The 22,553-nt window shown below is 51.8% G+C and overlaps 5 protein-coding genes across 5 annotated transcripts; 2 read left to right on the top strand and 3 right to left on the bottom strand.

Moving 5' to 3' along the window:
• Positions 1-1,200: 1,200 nt before the first annotated feature.
• On the bottom strand, positions 1,201-5,969 carry NEUTE1DRAFT_121572 (uncharacterized protein; the record flags this gene model as incomplete). The annotated part of the gene is made up of 2 exons (XM_009851755.1): positions 1,201-3,748; positions 3,875-5,969. The coding sequence occupies 2 exons, from the start codon at positions 5,967-5,969 to the stop codon at positions 1,389-1,391; spliced, it is 4,455 nt and encodes a 1,484-aa protein (XP_009850057.1).
• A 2,178-nt stretch (positions 5,970-8,147) lies between these two features.
• Positions 8,148-9,157, bottom strand: NEUTE1DRAFT_61620 (uncharacterized protein; the record flags this gene model as incomplete). Its single annotated transcript, XM_009851754.1, has 2 exons — positions 8,148-8,775; positions 8,890-9,157. 2 exons carry the CDS (start codon positions 9,090-9,092, stop codon positions 8,271-8,273), a joined length of 708 nt encoding a protein of 235 aa, XP_009850056.1.
• A 1,108-nt stretch (positions 9,158-10,265) lies between these two features.
• NEUTE1DRAFT_61616 (uncharacterized protein) lies at positions 10,266-11,901 on the top strand (the record flags this gene model as incomplete). Its single annotated transcript, XM_009851753.1, has 4 exons — positions 10,266-10,826; positions 10,888-11,139; positions 11,201-11,452; positions 11,523-11,901. The coding sequence occupies 4 exons, from the start codon at positions 10,295-10,297 to the stop codon at positions 11,756-11,758; spliced, it is 1,272 nt and encodes a 423-aa protein (XP_009850055.1).
• A 638-nt stretch (positions 11,902-12,539) lies between these two features.
• Positions 12,540-13,885, top strand: NEUTE1DRAFT_100009 (uncharacterized protein; the record flags this gene model as incomplete). The annotated part of the gene is made up of 3 exons (XM_009851752.1): positions 12,540-12,543; positions 13,099-13,287; positions 13,416-13,885. 3 exons carry the CDS (start codon positions 12,540-12,542, stop codon positions 13,883-13,885), a joined length of 663 nt encoding a protein of 220 aa, XP_009850054.1.
• Positions 13,886-14,715: 830 nt separating this feature from the next.
• Positions 14,716-17,123, bottom strand: NEUTE1DRAFT_121569 (uncharacterized protein; the record flags this gene model as incomplete). The annotated part of the gene is made up of 4 exons (XM_009851751.1): positions 14,716-15,725; positions 15,978-16,667; positions 16,767-16,788; positions 16,857-17,123. The coding sequence occupies 4 exons, from the start codon at positions 17,121-17,123 to the stop codon at positions 14,716-14,718; spliced, it is 1,989 nt and encodes a 662-aa protein (XP_009850053.1).
• Positions 17,124-22,553: the final 5,430 nt, after the last annotated feature.

Raw genomic sequence — 22,553 nt, 5'->3', positions numbered from 1 at the left:
TTACAAAGGTTTAGCACCCCATGATAGAACACCGGGAATTATTCGTGCTCGAGGCTTCAAGGAGCTAGATCTGTAAGCGGAGATTTCTTCACGAGTAGTATGAATATATTGAGTGTCATTCATGAGTTCCTTGTAATTATCCCTGGCGAGTGATCATGGGGCCTATCTGACAACGTATACATAGAATATGGGCGAGTCAGCTTTGTTAGTCCAGAAACGGCCAGTGAGGAACACCGAAACACCTTGAATTGAGTTAGAAATGCCTTGACTTGAGTCAGAAACACCTTAATCAAGTCAGAAACACCTTGAATTAAGTCAGAAACATCTTACAATGAGTCAGAAACACCCTAAACTGACTTGAAAACACCTTGAGGTGCATCAGAAAGGTATTAGCGAAGATATCTACTCGATTCCCAGAAGACGGAACGCGTTCCAGTACAAACGCAATACGCACGGAATACTCTCTAAGGCATCTTGTCCCCCGTAACCATCATTTTATCTAGTGTCAAAAGACCGATGTCAAAGTGAAAAGGGATATGAAATCCTACAAAACGCCCTTTGGGTAGAGGTCCAAGGACATCATCGTACTTGGATACCTTACTATAATCGTTCTGGTTTATTGCACTGGCTGTGACATTCCATTTAACTGAACCAATAAACCACCACACCAATGATAGCCTTCCTTGTCTATTTCAAACGCTAGTTGACCCCCTCTCGCCCCTGGCAAAACTGTTCTACTTATGTTAGTCATGAAACACACGTTGCAAATTCTTACTAGGGATTACAATCATTCAAAAACACATCAGCTAGAGTCCCTTTGGGATATTCCCCACCCATCTAGGAATTGCCTAAACGACAGACAGATTCAAAGGTATATTGAAGACGCTTGGATGTGTAGGGAGTGTATCCCTAAGGTATAATGTCAAAGGGCTCAAAACTTTTGTCAGTGTCAGGGGCGAGAGGGGGTCGGTCGGCTTTCGAAATAGACAAGGAAGGCTACCTATATATAATTGGTATGGTGCTTTGTTGTTTGGCTCGATTAAATGGAATTCCACGGCCAAACAGTGCAATGAAGCAGAACGATCACAGTTACCAAGTAGGTACGATAATGTCGATCGCCCGAACGGACGGTATAAGGAGGGCCAATAGTAAGGAATACTAGACATATCAAGGGTATTTATTATGCATGATGTAAATCAGACTAAGGCCATTACTGTATTGTATAAATTTTGGATGAAGACGGGAAAATGGTATTGAGTTACCAGGGTACTAACACAACCTACAAAGAAAGAAAAGAAGAAAGAAAAGAAGTGATAAAGACCACAAGTGTGCGTAGATAAACCTTCAACACCCAGACCTATACTACTGCGTTGAGTAGCATAGACCATCTAGTAAATCCCCCACTTGACATCCTGCCCATGAACGTTACCATTGCAACTCATATCCCCCTTGGCGCCGACCTTGCCCCCTCCCCCAAACCTGTTGATCGCCTCATTGATAATATCAATCACATCCTGGCCACCCACCTTAAAGTTGACGTTTCCATTCACCTTGGTCGCCTCCACTCCAAACGCGCATGACCCCGCCTTGGCAATCTCGCGCTGGTTCTTGCCCACCACCTGCGTCGTCCACTCGGTGCCGCCATCCCCCTGGATGTTCTTGATGATCGCCAGACAATCGTCCACGCTGGGGCTGGCGTCCGACGTCTGGTTCTCAAAGCTCGAATCGCCGCAGTCGTTCTTGCCGGGCGGGATATCACACGGGTAATTGTCGGATGATCCCTTGCTGGAGGTGTCCCAGGACTGGAAGGCGCGCTCGGGGGAGCAGACGGGCAGACGGACGTAGCCGGGGGTGGTGACGTCGACCTTGAGGAGGTTATCGATGGTGCCGCCGTCGCGCGGATCGGGGGAGGAACCCCCGTTCTTTTGGCCGTTTTGCTTGTAAGTGCGGACGGAGCCCGTGATCAGGTCGTCCTTGGAGATACCGCCAAAGTTGCTGAGTGAGCCGATGCCGGGCGGCGCGGAGAACTTGTTGTCGCGGCAGATGGTCTGGCAGGGCCCGTGGTCGCCGACGATTTGGCACTGGCATTTCTTGCTGTCGCCGTCGGGGTGCACGAGGTAGTACCACGTGCCGTCGACGCAGGCGCCCGTGTCTTTCATGGTGTCGTCTTCGAGATAGTCGCCGAGCGGATTGGAGGTGCTGCACGAGATGCCCGAGTCGAGCACAAAGGCGTACGTCTTGGCGGAGCGCCAGAGGTTGGGGATGGCGTAGGCGTAGAAGGACTTGGCAAGGTTGGCGCGCAGGTCGTTGGATTGGTTGGAGCCGTCGATCACGTTGTTGCCTGTTGAGCCGCGGATCAGCTTGCCGTCCGAGATGAGCTCGCCCATGGCGTCGAGCGTGTCGTCGGTGGCCTCGAAGAACTTTTCGAGGGAGAGGGAGGTGACGTTGGCCCAGCCGGCGATGGCTTGGCCCATGTAGTTGGAGTACTCGTTTTGAGCCTCGGGTGTCCAGGGGGAGTCTTTGCTGGGTAGCACATCCTTGGCGATGGTCGTGCTCTGGCCGATCAAGGTCAAGGTGGTGTCCTTGAGGTTGTCAAGAGCCGAACCCTCCTTCTCGATGAAATACGCGGTGTTCTTGAGCAGCGTGTTGAAGAAAGGGCCGGCAACCGAGAGGGTTCCGAGAGTGATCAGATCGATTAGCAGGTACGTCCACTTGTTGTCAGGCGGCGCTGGAATAGGAGCAAAGGTATCCTCCATGTTATCAAGAGACGTGCTGATGATGCCCGCAACGTCGTACAAAGCGTCGTAGTACTCATGGTAGGCCTCATGGATCCACACCAGCGAGTTCCAGATCAGTTGCGCTGCAGGACCAGACCTGTCCCCGTTCGCACTATCGGGACAATCCTCGGTTTTGTCGCAATTGTCGTGCTTGCCCAGCGTGCCGCACTGCGCGGTGCCTCCGGCTCCCATGCCAAGGGTAAGACCAACCGAGTCCATAAAGCTGAAGCCCGGTCTGCCACGGTTGTTGTCTTTCCAGTTCCTGACCACATCGTCCCACGCAGCATCCGCATTGAGCTTCTTCCAGATCTCTTCGGGCGTATGGTCGTCCCAGTTTATGGTGTAGTCATTGTCGCAGGTCAGCTTGGTCCAGTTACCATCACGAACGCCATCATCACCCTTAGGGTCCAAGCCGGCACGGATGGCTTGCTTGAAAGAGTTCCAGTCCTTGGCAGGCGAGGGAACGTCGTTGTACTTTTGCAGATCGCTGGCCCAGTCCGTGGTGCCTCCCATTCCCCACGCCGTGTAAAGGGCTGTGCGGGATTTCTTGGTGGCAGCGCTCATATAGCCAACCCATTGGGTGTTGTCGTACACAAGAATGTCACTGTTGCTGCTTGCGTCGACGAAGCTAGCCGTGACTCTTCCTGAACGCTTCGAGCCGGTTCCGGCCATGATCTCGGCAATCTCGGCGTCGGCAATGTAGCCCGCAGTGCCGGTGCACACGCCCGGCTTCGCGTATGAGTTTGTGTTGGTACCAGTGTAAGTGCAGCTGGGCCCCCAACAGCCGGGCTGCGCCATTTCAAAAGAGCGACCGTAGCTAGTCACACCGACGATGACCTTTCTTCCGGGAACGCCGGCCTTGGTGATCATGGCCAACGACTGCTTGGTTTCCGTCAGGTTGACCTGACTACGCAGGCAGTTGCCGGCGTCACATCCATCTAGAGCGTATTCGTTGCCCACATTCCATTGTCCTATTTCGGGAGTTAGCAGAATGATGGCACTGATTGATGGAAGGGGAAAAAAAAAAAAAAAAAAAAAAAAAAAAACCATTTTTAAAGAAATTAATATTTGAAAAATTCTGAAGAAATAAGACTTGCCGCTGAGGTCGTAACTCATGAACACGATGTAATCCACTACAGCACCGATCTGCTTGAGAGGGTACTGCTTTAGATACCAGTAGGAGGAGGGGGCGGCGATCGAGATCGATTTTCCAGGTAGCAGGTTCTTCAAAATGACGAGAAAGGCGAGATAGTTGGGGCCATCATCCAGGCTGGCGGCCGGGATGCCAGGAATGTCAGGTGCTCCGGGGTATTCCCAGTCAATGTCAACACCGTCGAGATCGTGCTCCTTGATAAAGTTGGCAATGTTGGTGGCCATCTTGAGACGATTGGCGGAGGTGACACCATTGCGGAAGATGGAGTAGGTGGCAGGCATAGTGGAAAAGTCCCAGCCGCCAAACGACACGACACGCTTGGCGCCCCTGACACGCTTAAACTCCTGGAACTGATAAGAGGACAGAACATCGCCGACCTCGACCTCATAATCAGGGGTCAAAGTACCAAAAGCAAAGTGGATGTGGGTGTGCTGGGAAGTGTCGATCTGAGAGGCGTCCTGGAAGAGGCAGTCTCGGCCCAGATTGTAGGCTTCGAAATAGGCAACCTTGATGGCGCCGGACCCATCACCCTTGACAATGTCGGTGCCGCAGTTGGAGATGCAGCCGTAGGTGCCGTTCTTGGCAGTCCCTGGAGCGCCGGTGTTGGTGTCAACGCAAAAGTCCTTGGTGATACCGCACTGGCCCCAGACGTTGCAGCAGGCGTTGAGAGCGCAAGGGTTCATGTCGGCAATCTTGGAGCCATCCGTCGGCGGCTTGGAGCCCGGCTTTTGCGGACCGCACACAGCGTTGGCGATCGGGGCGGGGAAAGGCGGGGATCCCTTGCTCAAGCACATGATGGTGTCCTTGAACAGAAGCTCACAGCCATTCCAGCCCCAGGTGTTCTTGTTGAAGCCTTCAATGTCCTCGTTGGTCAGGCCATACTCGGCACCAAGGTTGGCGCAGTTGTCATTGGCCTTGACCTGGTACGAGAAGCAAGAGCCATCAGAGTTGGGGACGGGACGGAAATCAGGAAGATCTCCGGTGGTGCAGCAGACGTGTTGCTTTGGCTTCAGCTTGGCGCAAAAGTCGGAGTCGGGATGGAGCTTTGTGAAGTCAGCGCCCGAGATACCACACTTTGTGGCCAGCGACGCACAGCTATCACCAGATTCGACCTGCACACTCTTGCACTCGGCACGGGCATGAAGAGCCCTGTGATACCTGCGACCGAGTCCCCTGGCCTGGATGGTGGAGTTGGAGCCAATGGTGGAGTTCGACCCAACAGTGCCGTTTGTTGGCAGAAGCGGCGTGGTGAACACAGCCTCGCCGGCGAAACTCTTGGAGCCCGCAAAGGACAAGCAAGTGGCATTGGCCCAGGTCTTGATGGCGTCTTGGATGGGAGCAAAGGTAGCATTGCTGGTAAGCATAACGCCAAAAGTATGGGCGCTGTCGTAGCCAGGGCCGCAAAGCTGCATGGCCAGGCTAGGTGTCGAGACATTGAGAGTGTCGAGGTTGTCCTGCAAGATACTCAGGGCCGACTCGCTAAGGCCTTGGTTCTGCAGACCTTGGCCGATGTAGAGACCGACAGTGGCTTGACCAGACTGAGCATAAACGATGAGGGGTTCCTCAGTGGCCCCATGTCCATTTTCGACATACTTGCGGATTTGCTTGATCAGAGACCGGAGCCCGGCAGCAGCCAGGCCGAAACCCTCCTCTTTCCAGCCGACTTCGAAATCAACGTTGACAGGGTCAAGGGAAGGAATTCGTGCGGCCGAGTTGTTGGGGGGTAACAAGGAGAAGTCAGGACCAAACGAAGTGCAAGCAGCGATGCGGGAGTTGGAGTCGGGATTGTCGACTTGGTCATAGAGGTTGAAGTCGTAGAACATGGTCTGGGTGCACTTTTTGATCTGCTTGAAGTTGGGATAGACAGACCAGTTGCCTGAGTTTGGTCCGGAAACGATACATCGCTCAGGGCATACGTCGCGGTAGGCTGGGCTCGAAGGAAATCGGAAAGCTGGTTGTTTGGCAGCCAGGACTCCATCAGCAGAGAGCAAGAGGCCAAGAGCCCCCATACCCGCCGTGAACCATGATAAAGCCACCATGGTTGCACAAGGAATCTGACAGAGACTGGTAAACAGGTTAGACTGAGTCGTGGCTTTTGAGTTCCGGGGGCCACTTACATGTAAACGATGGTTCAGTCCAACACAGGCCTTGATGGCCAGAAGAGCAGGTGGAACTGATGGACCTCGATCATTCTGAACCAACGGCAACAGCGAAGAAAGTGGTCTTTATACCTTCTTTGCTCTCCATATTGGCGAGTTATTGCCTCCAAGTCATTAAACATGTCAGACCCCTACTCACCCACTCACTCTCACTCTCTCCAGCGTCCAAGGAACCAAAACCCCCAAGGCACCAGACCTCCATCCACTGGGATGTAGCATTGGCAAGGGTTATCACCCTCATCGTACGGTCATCCCGAGGCTGACGTGCAAGAGGCGAATATTGGCGGCGAGTGTTTGCCGAAAGATGCGAAGGGTATGATTATTCTCTTGCTGATCCGTAGCAATCTATTGCTTCACTAACGACCTCAAGGATTCCGGAGGGCACCATGAGCGGAGATTGACGGACAATTCTTCACGGAAACTTCGTAGCTAGAGCCCGAAGGGTGTGAAAAAAACAACAACAAGGAGTTCGTGCTGGGTTAGAGCATCCGAAGGTGGACGGAACATGTTAACCCTGTAGGGCTGGGTATCTGGACGTAGTGGCGGAATCACAGAATGCAACGGTGCCCGTCAGAGATGTAACCAAGCCATGCGAGGGTCTAAAAGATGGTCCGTTTGGGATCCGCACCTCAATCTCGCGTTGTTGTGATCAAAGTTGGTCAGGGGAACAGCACTTCTGCCTGCAGGTGGACATCTGATGATGACATGGATGGACCATCAAGCGATCAGTCGAGATTGCCTGAAGTTCGCAATGGCGGGCTGTTGGTGATGATGGACTGTGAATTGTCCAATACTGTAACCCAGGTTTGGTATATTGAGCCCCAAAGGAGGCCATGGCTGAGAATCCTTCTCCTATTACGTCCAACGGAGCGAGCACGAGGCTCTGATGACGGTGTGGCAACCCATCAGCCCAGTGTCACAGCCTGGTGAGAATGACAGGACATTGAATACCACGTTGTCGGAGGTGACCTAGGTGATGGGAGAGTGTGATGGTGGTGGTGAGAAAGAGAGGAAAGTGTCGTTGATGTCGAGTCTGACCGAGATGTGGAGAAATGAAAAAGTGGAGGAGCCCGACACTGTACCCACACCATTCACGTGGATCCAGGCTACTAAGTACTTAGCCTTGTGCACGGAGCAGCCTCGCATACTGTGTCTGCCCAATTAGGTCTTTTCATCCGTTCGGCCTCTCCACTTCCCGTTTTGTATCCATCACGGCCCGCCGCTACGCCTCGCAGCCGCATGCAGCCTAAAAACCTGCTGTGTGGAGTTCTGCACCTAACGGGAAGGTCGTAGCCTTGCTGCTTTAGTGCTGACAGTAACATGCAATGTCTTCCATTTCGCAAGGGCTGACTCTTCACCCCGGAAAATCGGCAAACTCAAGTCCCTTCTTGGGTCATTCTTAGGTGCCTCCTTCGTCATTTCTACAATCCTTTCCGCGGAGAAAGCTAGGTAGGTAGTCTCGCCGGTCACAACTCACCAATTTCAATGTTGCCTTTTCGATGAGGGGCCTAGTCAAGAGGCAGATGAGATAGATGGATGCAAGTAGCTGCCTTGCAGGCTCGCTGGCTGCAGCCTAGTTTGGACCCTGAGCCATGTAGTGTACACCACACTGCGTAGGATTGCTGTTATTGTTATGGCCACCGATAGTCCCGAGTCTTTGGTTGCTCGGCCCCGGGCAATCACATTTCCATTGCATAGGGGTCATGAGCCAAGGAAAGAGTTTTCCTCAGCTAATCCGTGGCGGGCAGGTAGCATCGTGAGAATGCTTCGACTCGCTCGACGTCTAAAGGCTCTTGCTTAAGCGCCATGGGTTCTTGGCAAAACATGGAGAACCCACATGGCAATTTCCGATTTTCTGGTTTTCCCCGGCACAGCGGTGAGAGCGGTTCAGGATTGACTTTGCATTAGGTGAGACTTGGTTGGGGTTCTCGGCGTAAGCCCTAAGTTATGGCGCCATGGGAAATGCTTTTGCGTTGGGTGAGAGTGGCATTAGATTATTTTGTAGGAAGATTATACAGGGTGGAACGAAAAAAAGACTTATGCCGGGAAGGAATCAAGGAAAAGAAAGACAGCTCTCGTTTGTCATGGCTACATTACATGCATACTGCATAACGCTACATGTTCCTGCATAAAGGGTAAAAGTACCTGCATCAAGTCATGCTGACAAAGATCCCATCATGTTCAAGCCAAAAACCCAAACACGCCCACTGCGACTGCTAAGCACGCCACACCCGCAACGGCTAGCTTCTGGGCGGCATTATCCTCAGGACAATCGGCCGGGCGGTTTGTGCTGGTCAGGGGATCACACAATTTGGCCCTCAACGACGCCGTCATGCTGGCGGCAACGGCCGAGTCCACCTTGACCTGGCAAGGGGTGGGAGTCGGTTGAGGGGATCCCACCACTACACAGGTATCGTCTGTCAATTCTATTCCGAAGGGGGCAACCTCCTTGGTATTGCCGGTGATGTTGATGGCAGCTCCGTTCCCCTCGGAACATGTCTTGTCGTTGGCCGTGGCAGCAACGACATCTACCGCCGGGCCGCCCTCTTGGATGCTGAACTCGATGCTTCCAACGGTTCGGTTTCGATTCACGAGTTCGCTACTGCTGTGCAAGTTGGACAAGTCCTCGTTGCAGCTGATGTACCAGAATTCCCAGTTGAGACGCCACCTTCCCTCGTGGAGGCCGCTGTGAAAGTGGTGGACAAAGTAGGGGTCGTGGCTGGACCAGTTCGCCCATTGTAGGTTTTGATGGGTGTAACCAAAGCTATTTCCGCCTTCAGTCAGGTTCCATACATCGTACCTGATTTCGGGAACGAGATATTTCGCAAGCTTGGCATTTTGGATGGAAAAGACGTAGGGGATCCATTCGGTGGGCGCATATGTCTCGTTGCGCGGGAAGAGAAGGTCGACCTCGAGGATGCCGGAATCGGCCGCGTCGACAACGGCCCAAAGACTGACCAAAGAGGCCAGGAGGGACCAAGCTGTCCACGGTTTGAAGTGCATGTTTTCCTGATAAGTGGTGTGTCGAGCGGTGATGTTGGGTGATTCTCAGAGATGTAGTGGTCGTCGGCAACACTGAAAGCGTGTCAGATTGAAAAGAAGCACGACGATGGATGAGAAGGGAGGAAACGGTTTGGTGACTAGCAAAGGGTCCAAACAAAGAAAGAAAGGGTGGCCATCATGCTATCTTGGCAAAGGCGAATCAGGTGAACACTCCAAGACACGCTACACTACACTAGTAGACGACCCTGACGACACAAACATTCAATCATGTCGCCCGCAAGCCCAGGGGGCCGCATAGCCGGCTTGGCGGGAGAGGCGAAGAAGAAACCTAGTCGGAGCGAGGATGAAATCGGTGGAGTGGCACAGCTACAGCCTTGCAGGGAAAGAGGGTTTAAAAGTGGAGACTGAGCACTGGCCATGTTTGTCGACGGGCAAGAGCCGAGGTGGGTCGGGTCGGAGGGGACGATTCACTGTGCCTGCCAAGGCTGCGCTATAGGCTTGGCGTGGAGGATTCGCATCCTGGCCGGGATGGACCTTGCTGATTGGTCAGCCGCGATCCGAAGGACCTTGCAGATACGCAGAATGTAACAAACACCACCATGACCACACCGTCATCCTCTACCGTAATTATCAAGTCACATCGTCCGCTGCCGAACCATTTCAGGACTCGCACCACCACATTTGCCAAAAGATGATGCCAGTATCCATTTCCCGTACCACGACACTCGAGGTTCCGGCTGACTGTCAGCCTTCCCCCTCTTGCCTGCCTGACGGGGCTGACTTCCCAAAGAGGCCATCGGCTGGCAGCCGCGAGATCCTTTCTCCATAGCAATCAATATCTGGCGAACATCACCGACAATCTCTACACTACGACCTACAACGCTTCGTTCCAAGTCAACGTTGCAATGCAGTCAGACTATCGATGGCTGCTCTCCAACATCTTCCTCGCATGCAGGCAGCCGTGATATCACCGACGGTGGATCACTGTCATCTCTCCGGCAGCCAGGTCTTCCCATGACCTTTGTGAACTTGGGGACTTTGAGAACAGGCCATGTTGGTCGACACATCCCATCTAGGCATCAAGCATGATATCCAGTGAATAATGTATAAGATGGCAGTTTGGACTTCATCTTGGTGAGTCTCTCTTTTGCTTCAGGACACCGGCCTTTGACTCTCTTTTCACCAGTCCCAACACCTCCAGGATGCAGCTGACACGCCTTCAAGTTCTTGCCGCCGGGCTCGTCCCCGCCATGGTCTCTGCTCGGGCCCTCTCCCCCCGTGCCGTTGACTGTGCCTTTGCCACGACTGCTGATGCCGGCGCGACTTGCGAGAGCTTCGCTGCCAGCTGGGGGCAGTCTGTCGACGAGCTCAAGAAGTTGAACCCTGGCATCACCTGCCCCAACCTTGACACCAGCAAGACCTACTGCGTCATCGGCACTGTCACTGCTGATCCTACCCCGTCTTCGTCCTCGTCCTCGTCCTCGTCCTCGAGCACCAGCACCACGCTCAAGACGACCACTACCACCAAGGTCTCCACCACTTCTTCCTCAACCTCCACATCGTCCTCGACGACCGCCGCCCCTGCCCCTAGCAACTCCCCTGCTATGCCCGGGTTGGCAGCGAACTGCGATGGCTTCTACAAGGTAGCTTCTGGCGACTCGTGCGATACAATTGCCTCCAAGAATGGAATTACCACCACGCAGTTCAAGACCTGGAACACCGAAATCAACGCTGGTATGTCTCAATCTCTTTACAGTGTGTACAGTGACATGTTACTGACAGATCTATCATACAGAGTGCAGCAACCTGTGGCTTGACTATTACGTCTGCGTCCACGTGCCCGGCGCGGCTGCCCCGACGACCACCACCAAGGTCACCAGCACCACCGCTGCCCCGGCTCCGACCAACTCTCCTCAGATGCCCGGTTTGGCTGCCAACTGCGATGGCTTCTACAAGGTAGCATCCGGAGACTCTTGCGACACCATTGCCTCCAAGAACAGCATCACCACAACTCAGTTCAAGAGTTGGAACACCGAGATCGACGCTGGTACGTATTTGTCCTGTGACCCAAACCCTACAGTGCCCATCACTGACATCCCATATCAAAGAGTGCTCCAACCTTTGGCTCGGCTACTACGTCTGCGTTCACGTCCCCGGAGCCGTCACCCAGAAGCCGACAACCACCACCAAGGCTACCTCCACCGCTCCCGCCGCGACCAACTCTCCCCAGATGCCCGGTATTGTCTCCAACTGCGACGGTTACTACAAGGTTGCCTCGGGCGACCAGTGCAGCACCATCGCTGCCAAGTACGGAATTACCACTGATCAGTTTTTGAGCTATAACAGCTATATCAATGCTCGTACGTTTTTCTCACCCCTTTGCTTTTCCCTTTTTGTTGTCCCAACTAACCACACCCCTATTGGTGGTAGAATGCTCCAACTTATGGGTCGATTACTACGTCTGCGTCCACGCGACTCCCTCTCCCCTGATGCCCGGCATTGCAGGCAACTGCAAGAGGTACCACCAGGTCAAGAGCGGTGACAGCTGCTCGAGCATCGCCTCAAGCGCTGGAATCACGTTTAATCAGTTCAGACAGTACAATACCCAGGTTAATGCGGATTGCAGTAACTTGTGGTTGGGGTACTATGTTTGCACTGGGGTTTAAGAGGGGTCGTTCGTGTTAAAATGTCGGGTTGAAAGGGGTAGAGGGAAGGGGATTAGGCGAGTTATGTAGCTGGTCGTCTTTTTACCTCTACTCGATACTTGGTTCCTACCTAGTAACTAATTGTAATATTTTTTGCATCGCTGCTGGGTGTCTGTCGTTTGATTTGACTTGTTCGCGGACAAGTGTCCACCGTTCGTTTCTGACTCAGTGCGGTCAGGCTCGATGGCGACACTCGCGCGTCTGAATAGTGTCTGTCAATCGCATGAAGTTTGCGGTACAGTTCGTACTCTCTTTGACGAACGTCAAGTTTGGTGTTAGTATCGCTCCTGTAAATGGCGTTAATGTTGGGGTTGGTAGGGAGCACTATGCAAGCTTGAATCGCTGCTTTCGGGTAACCCGTCTCCACCACGCCACACTGAAGTCGGCTGTCCACTTCCATCTTTTGTCTTTTTTTTTTTTTTTTTTTTTTTTTTTTGGCTCTTATAATCCTTACACTTGCAATTGCTCACATTCCCATGGCCAACTATCCCTGAGAGAACAAGTCAGAAGTAAGTCTTGGGGTCAATGATAGCGACCTTTACTTCTGGCCACTCTTCCGCTTCTTGGATGGTCGAATCAGTGGAAGAGACTTACGACAAGTCTACAAACATAAAGAAAGTTAGCACAAGATTCTTTTTTGCATTAGCTTAAACTGACAAGGCATCAATTGACGGTCGTTACCTCCAAACTATCTTTTTTTCTTCATGATGCTCGTGGGTTTGCTCCTAATGTCCAAGCAGGCATGGGTCGAAAAAATAAGAGACCTGGGAGGAGACACTCCGACTGTACATGTGCCGGATGACTTTTAGCTAAAAGGCAAACCACTGGACAGACAGTCATAGGTGAGTAAACTATCTCTGTGTCCGAGTTATCGTCCTTCCATATCATCATCGGCTGTTTTACATCTCTTTGGATTGATTTCGTCAAGTGTCTCTGTGTCATAAGGCCGCAAGCCAAACTGCGCAGTGCTGGTTTCCTTCAAGACCTGACAGACACCGCGTCAGTCATCTTCTTTATGCCCGATCCATATCTACCAGAGTAAAAAGAGGATAAAAGGCTCTGGATCAGCTTTTGACAACAAAATCTGGTCGCATACTCTAGTAGGTACCGTATCTTACCTTTCGTCCGTGCCCACAATACCTGCCCACCTGCCTACCTCCCTACCTACCCACCTCGTCTAACATATTCCACACATGCAACCATGTCCCAACCAACCCCCACCACCCCAATCCACCCCCTCTTCGTCTTCCTTTTTGATACCGAGCGTTTCTTTCTAGATACACTGAAGAATAGTACCTTAGACCCCGCAATACACACCAAGCTCAAAACCGCCTTTCACAAGTTCCGAAAATGGGGACTAGACAACCACAACCACCTAGTATCCATAGCTGACGATCTCGAGAACAGCGAGGTGCACAAGCCGAAAAACTATAAGGGGTATCAGATGCTGTTTTGGCGGTTTCGGGGGATGTGGCCTAATGTTTGTTTGGGTATGTAGGTACCTACCTATCTCTACCCACATGAATAAGTCTCTGTCTCGATATGGTATTGAGATATGAAATCAGGAACATTAGAGGGAATGGGGTTGGGTAAGGTAGCTGACTGAGAAATTATGTAGTCCAAGAAATCCTAAAAGATCAAGCAACCGCTACATGTACCTCCAGAAACCGACCTCCTGCACATGCTTCCACGACTAAGACCTCGTCCTCCGGTATCCAGCATGCATCGCCTCTGCAAAACCCAACTGCACCACCACCACCACCGCCATCACCATGTGCAACCAACGTTAGTAAACATAACACCACCACCACCACCACCACCACCACCACTACCACCACTGCAATCCTCTTCTCGCGCTTTAAATCCCCCGTCATGCTCCCCTTTGCCAAATGGTGGGCCGAATCCCAAGACAAGAGAGAAGGCCCCCTGTTGCCCGCATCGAGCTTTGAAGAGGCCGTCGAGGCGATTTGTAGCTCTATTTCTCTTATCGTGGATGATTGGGAAGCGGAGATTGTTCCTTTGTTGGTGGTGTCGGATGTGGTACAAGTAGATGGACAGCGGGAAGCGAGTGGTGGTGCGGGGGCATGATGTAGTAACAGTAGAGGTAGATGAAATAATCACGGTGGATCTGGAGGTACCTATCTCTAGGTAGGTAGCTTTGAGGTAGGTAGGTAGGCAGGCAGGTAGGTAGGTAAATTGAGGGGGAGTGGTTAAGAGAAGAATCGAACTTATTTTGGACATTTCGACACCGCTCGCTTTGGGTAAGAAAAATTGGTGTAACAGTGATATGTCCCGTAGCAAGTTGGATGTATGTGTGGAAGTGTCGACTGAGCATCATTCAAACCTGGATCATCTGGAACATCGGTTTACAGGTATAACCAAAATACAAGGATGCGTGTAGTATCCCAAAGGTTGAATGTAGTGGACTGAGGTATTCAGTATTCTTACAACCGCCCAGTATCCAAGTGCCTGAACAGCAAGCAGAGCCATCTCAATGACTTCACATGTACACGTTGAACATGATTTCACGCCTGTCAAACTGTGCCAGATGTGTCAAGACGCTGATCATTACACCTATTCCGCTAGTCCTACTCCTACAAAAACTAGGTAATAGCTATCCAAGTTCCCTGCCATTCGCAGCCTCAGCAACGCTTCTTATATCCTGCCTTTGCTGACGGCGAAGATGAAGATGTATTCTCCCAGATATGCTCTCGTTACTTCTCTTCCGCAGTTTCCAGAGGGAGTCCCGGGGGAGAACTACCATGAAGTTCAACCATCTTTAACCACTACCTCAACTCTGGAAAAGACAAAGCTCCTCCTCAGCGAAAATCCCCTTACTCCTTTCCTTTGCCCTTCTATTCACTCTTCTTCCCATAAGTCGTTGCAGAAGAAGAAGACGACGGCTCAGCCAACGGCTTCTAGTCGTCTTTCTCATCATCATCATTCGACACTTCGCCCTCCTCCTCACTCTCTCGTTTCTCGAATGCCGGAGACTCCGAAGGCGCACTAACCTCTCGGCGCCTCTTGACTTGCGTGGGACGCTCCACCGATGGTGGGGAACGCTTTTTAGCTTGTATTGATGCATTCGCAGAAGAAGAGGAAGGTGTCTCAGCCAACTGACCCTCGGCTTCCTCCTCGTCAATTAGCATCTTGGATTCCGGAGACTCAGGAGTCCCACCGACTTCTTCCCGCCTCCCGAGCCTCGTGGGCGTCTGCGTCAATGATGGGGAGCGGCTCTTCGCCCTGGGGGTTGGAGAGATGTCGAGGGGCGAAAAGATTTCAGCAGGTTCCAAAAGTTGGGCTGACCTTGGGGACTCGGCGGGCTTCTCAACTTCGGGCGGGCTTGGGATTCCGATTGCACGAGAGACTCCAGTGGGCTCAGAGGATTCAGCGGCAGTCTTTGGGGATTCTCCAGGCTGCTGATTATTGGACGATGGAATAATCTCGGCAGGTTCCAAGAGTCCGGTTGACTTGGGCGACTCAGCGGGCGTGTTCTGAGAAGTTCCAGCAGGCTGAGAGGTTCTGGGAACAGTTGCGACTCTGGCGGGTCTCCATAAATCATCCAAAGATCTCAAATACTCGGGTGTCTGCCACGCATTAGCGGGCTTTCTCGATTCAGCGGTCTTGGAGGATTCAGCGATCGTATGGGATTTGGGGGTCGCCAAAAATCTGGTGGGCCCTAAGAATCCGGTGTTCTGAGAGGGTTTAGAGCCCGGCGAAACTCCTGTGAACCGAAAAACTTTACTAAGACTTGCGGATTCAGCGGGCTTTTTCGGTGATTCGGCAGTCTTCGAGGGGCCGGCGGTCGTTGGGGTTCCGGTAGGCAGAGGTGTTCTGGGGCGTTGTACGGGTCCAGGGGCATTTGCGACTCCGGCTGGTTTTGCGGACTCGGCAGTCTTTGAGGGACCGACGGTCGTTGTAGTTTGGGCTGGAAGAGATTGTTCGGGGCGCTGAAAGAGTCCAGGGATATTTGCAATTCCGGATAGCCTCAAGAGATCAGGCCGATTAGACAGGGCCTTGGCGGAAACGCTCTGGTTCATTTTCTATTTGACCTCTGCGACCTGGCGCCGCCTCAACATTACGGCAGGCTGCTCGCTATCGTAAGTTTTACGCGGAATTCCCAACAGCTCAGCGGTCCTGAGATTTATCGGCCTTTTGAACGGTCTTTCCCCAGGCTCACGCTTCGTCGTTCTTTCGTTGACCAAGTCCAGAAATTCCAATTTGCTCAGAGGTTCAGGAGGTGGTGGTGCTGGGAGAAATTCAGGGTCTATGAATTCCGATACGCCATCTACCGTCATAAAACGCTGTTCTGCTGCATACGGAAATCGAGGGTCGGCCTTCTTCTTCCCTTTGCGAGAGCGCATGTTCCAATGAAATTCTAACAGCTTCTTGACGGTTGGGTGTACGTAATATTCTTTGCTCAAATCGTAGAATTCTTGCTCGCAGAGGTGTTGCAGTGATTTGGCTGCTGCGTAGAACTTTGGGTCTAGAACTTCCGGTGCGTTGTTCTCCTTCGGGTCGGCTTTGCTGGACTCATTGGAGGACTCGTCGGAGGACTCATCGGTGGATTTGTTACTGGAGTCTTTGGCCGGCTTGTCGGTAGACTCTTTGGTCGATTTATTGGTGGCCTCGTCAGAGGGCTTGTCATTAGACTGATCAGGGGGCTTATCGGTAGAGTCTCCGGTGTCGGCGGCATCCGGGAGTTCCCGCAAAACCCATTCATCGTCCTTTGGTTTCTTGAGAAGCGCTCCGGGAGTGGCAGGGGCGAGCAGTCCGACAACACCTCCAAAGTCCCAGTAGATAATGTCGTAGAGCAACACGTACAGCCTTCTCAAGCAATCTTCCAGTATTCTATCCAATCCAGGCGGTTCTAATGACTGTTGAACACGGAAATGTTAGGTGATCTGCTTGGGTATCGCCCAGTATTGTCTTGTGGCAGAGGTAGGTAACATGGAAGTTCGATACGTACCGTCCCTCTTGCGTCGAGCAATCTGCGTGCTAGTGAGACGTCAGTGTCTGGCTGCTCTGTAGGAATGTGGTGTCAAAGTCTCTCACCTACGCCCATCTCGCCCAGAGCCAGTGCCAAAAGTATGCCGACATCTTTTTCTGCATTCGGATGCTCCCAGTCCACGGCCCAATCTTCATCATCGTCTTCTGGATCAAGATCTTGTCGGTCATAGGCCTTGACCCACCTGACATAAAGATGGGCAGCGTGTAGGATAGCAACAAATTCAAGGCGGTGCTCCCTCATTATCTCGACCAGTGTTTCCATCCTGTGAGCGGCGCGCATCACCCTGTCGGGCGAAGCGAAGTGAGGGGCGGGCATCTTGAGAGTTATAGAAATTCTCTGTATGCAAAACGGAACAGGATAGTACTTGAGGAGTGTTGGAAGCGAAAGAATAAGGCACCCATCTGGGTCTAGAAAAGGCGACGAGAAGAAAGAAAGCAAAACAAACGAAAACTGGAACTGGGGCTGTTCAGTTGGTCCCCAAATCTGTGCAGGCCTGGTTCTTTCCGCTTGCCTAGTCTTGATATGTGATCGATCATGGGATGGTCTTGCCTGTTTTGTAGGGTACTCGGCAGCCATGGGGCTGATCAAGCCTGCCCGCGTTTCCCCTCAACCTGCTCTTTCCTCGCAAAAGGGTCCTCGATGAAGAGAGCACCTTCACATTGGAAGAACAAAACCACAACACAGAACCAATGAAACAAACGCAAGGGAGTCCCTCGGCCAGCGTACTTCTTGAGATTTGGCCCAGACAAAGATCTTTCTTCCTTTTTTCACCCCCATAGGAAAAACACACCTACTTCTTTTACCAGTCCTGACCCATGATTAGAGATCGTCACATTGCTCTCCCAGGTCTGAATGAGATGACTGCCTCCTATACCGCAGGCTAGACGGCAGGGTATCAAGCGTTCGGGTACGGAGGTGGAAAGTATCAGGATCGTCATCCCGAGTCCCGTTACCTACGCCTCTGTCCATCCCCTCTTGGGCCTTCTGAATGTCCCAATCCCAGATCTCGTCAATCTCGCGAGCAGTGTACCACCGGTGGATCTTAATGTCGAGAAGCCAAATGTCTTCCTGATCCTCGTAACCAATTTGGCAACCGGCAGAAAATCCGCAGTGTTGTGCATGTCAAGGTTCAAGCATGTCGACGTCCAAGTTCAGCCAGACGTAAATGACACTTCTCGCCATCTACTTTCTGGGACGACTTCTAATTCGGAAAAGCACGGTGGGTATAGCGCGGGGGAAGCGAGTCGTGTATCCCAGATCCATCGGGCCATATACACCAGGAAACATCCTTGGATTGGAGCCTCAACAATGCGAGGTGCAACGATCATTTTCCAAATTCGAGCGCGCCGAGTTCCCAAGGGACGGAGGAAAGGGAACGATCAGGTGGAAGGTGGTGGCCGTGATCGATATCTGATCAAGCCTCGTTAGCTTTCGTGACGAAACATGGATGTAGAGGGGCAGATGTGATGAATAAACTCATAGTCAAAAATTACTGTCACCGACACCTACCTACCTAATTGGCCTCGCTGCCACGCGAAATACTCCGAAACCAACGCCCGACAATACCAGCCTTGAAGTCATTCTCTGCGGTGGCCGTTGCGCCTTTTAGCACGTGTACGTGCCTCAGGTAGAAGAAGGCTTGGATTGTGCGCGCCTCGTGGTATTTTTTTTCGCAGATGTCGACGTTGAACAAAGAGGCAAACCGAGATAGCATGGTTCTGAAGGCGGGGTGACGAAGCTTCCTTGTAGTGTAGCTGGAGTTGGGAGCTGCACTCACTGCACTGCACGCATTCTGGTGAGCGGGTTCCTGCAGGCTGCAGCTTGTCTTCCTCACAAACTGCGATTTTGAAGTCAAACTTCTGTGTACCAATGTTCTTGTACGACGACGAGATCAGGAAATCCACAACCAACAGGTCAACGCCGCAGCTACCTACATTGTGTGTGTGTTAACCAGTTTCCATCGATTGTATCTAGCAGACATTGCGCTTAGGGTAATGCAAAGTCTAAATGTTTTCAAATTACCCAAGAGCAATCGCAGACTTGTTTGTGTGGAGATCGTGATACAGTACCGAGATGGAGTTTTTTGGATACCTTTTCCGCAGTGGCAGACCAACCTTCCCTCGTTACAACGACCAGACAGGTCAGTTGTTAATGATAATCCGAGCTGAATATTAAGGAAATGCATCGATTTGAGTTGGTAAAGCCAAATTATTCGGCTTCTACGGGCCTCTTAGATGGTCAAGTTGTTTTGCAGACATTTCTTGTCGGAATTCGAGTTGCCATCACGGGAATATATTTAAAAGCAGGTAAAACTGATCGACCCTTCCAGTATTGGATGATCCCACTTATAATGGGTACTGCAAAACTACCCTTGCATCAAAATCGGACCATATCAGTTCAATCGGGTATGGTGTAGCGGTAACATCGTTGACTCTCACTTCTCAGGAGTGACTGCTCTCTCAACAGCCCCGGGTTCGACTCCCGGTATCCGAGTCTCAATATTTTTTTTTTTTTTTTTTTTTTTTTCATTTTCTTTTCGAACCTTTTACTTCGTTGTATCTCTCTCGGAAATCCCAAGGCGGCAGATATGACACGCCGTTTACTTGTGGGCATCAACGTCATTCTTCTTCTTCCCCCCCCCCCCCCCCCTTTTTTTTTCTTGTTTTTTCATGTGTGTTTTTACTCTTGTTTTCGGATACGGTCCTGGACAACAAAGCTAACTGTGCGAGCATGACTCGCAAACACATTACACTGCATCACCCGTAAGGCTGAGAGGCACACACACTTTGTGTAGCAGGAATTGTTTTTTTCTTTTGTGGAACATGGCTGCAGGATAAAAGCGGCGTAGGCGGCTTACAAGGCTTCTTGTTTTTCTTTACTCAGTGCTTTCACGGTTGGTTGGTCGGCATTCTCCGCGGTTAGATCGGGATCGGGACCAAAACCTGGAAAATTTAAACTAGTTCGGTTTCATGTTGAGTGAAGGAGATGAGGTCCAGACCGAGAGCGGCGTCGTGGTGGCATCCAACCATGAGTGTCATAATAGAGAGAAGGTGATGGAGTCGCGCGATAGGTTGGGAATGTCGTCAGACTGTAGGCTATGAGAACGAGCCAGGGAGATGCGTGGCGGTTATTGGGGGAGGTATGGTTGACAAAGGGCCTATCGGCGAGCTGGATGGATGGTGTTGAGGTCTATGATGATCTCCTAAGGCTCCTTCACGATCTTCACATGGAGGTACGAGTCACAGAGACGAGTTCGAGACATGACGTGGGACCTCGTTCTGCCTAATGTGGGCGGAAAGTTAAGTCCAGTGACTGTAGAATATCGGACTATCGGTCGTGGATAAGATGCTCAACCGTTGCGGCTGGTGTTGGATGAGCGGGTGAGGATTTGGAGTGATGATGATGTTGTTCATTTCGGCTGCTGGCGGTTGTGAGTGGTTAAGTGGAAATTGTGAAAGTGGAGACCGACTTTGTCTCAAACTTGTGCAGGTCCGGGTCAGTCCCAGTGGGAACAGCCTGCTAAGGCCATCCCGTATAAGGTCTAGCTGCCGTCTCTTTTTTTTCTCCAGGGGTTGGGATCCTGGTTGTTGATCAGTTGGGCAGTTGGGTCGGGGACGCCGTCGTGGTCGTCATTTTCCGTCTTCATCTTCAGGTTCGGTTCATACGGCGACGTGCCTTTCACTTCCAATCCCAGTTGTGTGCTGAGAGAGAGAAGACAACATTCCAGCATCAACCTTGACGATGACCGGCATCGAAATCCTCTCACCGGCGGTAAGAAAAGAAAGAAAAAAAAAAAAAAAAAAGGAAGAAAAAAAAAGAGCAAGATGATACCTCGGATAGCTACTCCATCCTTCCTCGCCGGCTTGGCTCGCTCCAGTTCACAGCCGCACTGGATTCGATAAGAAGTTGACATTGACAACGATGACTGGCGCAGATGCGCATTGTTTGCATAGCAGGATGGATCCCCGTCCTCACATTCCAGTGCTCGATGCAATGCATCTGGTGTGCAGACCGGCCATCTGTGTGCGACATCCTTTCCGGCATCGAGTACCGCCCGTCTGTCCAACGAACGTCAACGACATGTCACTGGTTCCAGAATGCTCGGCCCGGTCTCATCGCCCGGAGCTCAACATGGTGTGATCTTCTGTCACTTTTCACCTCCTTTTCCCAAACCTTATTTGGACCGCAGCCAACGGGCGGGGACGACTCGGGCGACATTGGCAGCTGAACAGACCGTCAGCACTAGCGAGACTCCATTACGGATGCCCACCCTTGTCATACACCTTGCTTCTCTCCCACACTGTCTGTCCGTCCGAGAGCGAGCCCTTCACCGGGCCGAAATCCGAGGTCCTTCGGCATCTAGGTATACTGCTCACTAGGTATGTACCTCAGACCCGATGCGACGTGATCGATTTCTACGACACAGGTAACTTCTCTCTCGATTTTCCTCCTGTTGTGACTCCTATGGCGTTGTGGGGAGCACCAGCAATTCCCTGGCTCCCAGCTTGTTGGGACCGATCCAAGGTTGGTCACTCAACGCCGGGGAAATGTGAGTTCAAGATCCGTCTTACCTCAAACAACACCCTCGGTAATATTCTAGATGCTTACCTGGGCTATCCATGCTAGACATGCTACGTGTTACGGTATTGGATGTGGGTACGATGCACCGTTTTAGTGTAGTACTCTGCATCTTTGCAAGCAGAAGCATGTATGTACATCACGTTCCAGTCCTTTGACTGATAATGATACCAAATAATCTCCGACGGTTCGAATGACCTCACCTATCAAACAACAAAAAACAGGTGTGGTTGCCATGCCCGGCCGTCCCTATCTCACCACCACACTCACAGCGGGCAGCCAAGCTCCAAACACACAAACATCTACATGTCGATACTTCGACCACTCCCACGATACAAAGTACATTCAAATACCTCACCCACTCACAAAGCTACACACAATCTCGCCTTAACGTTTCCCTGCAGGCAAGCAGCGCAGACGTTGCTGCAGCGTAGTATCCGCTCACCCACCCACCCATCCATCACAACACCCAACCCTTCCCTCCTTCATGTACACATTGTGTGAGAAATGGCTTGGCGCGCAGATTGCCATATTGACACTCTGCCTTACATGCACACCGGTCTGGCTCCGCCCAGCATCTTTTCCCAGCTTGGTCGTGGTTTCCAACTGCCTTCCCATGCCGAAAATGCCTTTCCCACTCCTACCATATCACTTATGGTACGCTTCATGCATGTCATGTATGCGTATGCTTACAGCACGGTATATTTAACCACTCCCTGGTTGACGGCAGCCAGGGTAGGTACCTAGTGACTGTGAAAACGGATCCCGCTCCGCAAGTTGGTATTGGCGAGAAATGTGAGGTGCAGTGCAGACAATAATATCGATATCATGCTACGCTCTCGCGACTAGACTAATGCCGTCTTCCCGAACTGGGTAGCTTTGACACACACATCGACATCGAGAACTGAGGAGTCCCAGTGAGGTCGGGCCGGCGGCATCACGAGACAATGAGCTAATGGAAGACGAAAAGGATGAAAGAATCAAGCCAGAAGAATGTAGGAGGGGGAAAGAAAAGCTTTTACTGCCAGTGCAGGCATAGACATAGGCATATCATCCAACCCGGCCGGGCCGGGGGGTCGATGGTATCTCCCTCCCCCCATCAACGCCCCCCCCAAAAAAAACAAATCACTCCCACAGATATTATCAGTCGGCCCGCCTTTCCACACA

This window comes from Neurospora tetrasperma (assembly GCF_000213175.1).
Source record: "Neurospora tetrasperma FGSC 2508 unplaced genomic scaffold NEUTE1scaffold_2, whole genome shotgun sequence".
Classification (NCBI taxonomy): domain Eukaryota; kingdom Fungi; phylum Ascomycota; class Sordariomycetes; order Sordariales; family Sordariaceae; genus Neurospora; species Neurospora tetrasperma.
The sequence above is the reverse complement of the archived record's forward strand: the minus strand, read 5'-3'. Positions and strand labels throughout refer to the sequence as shown.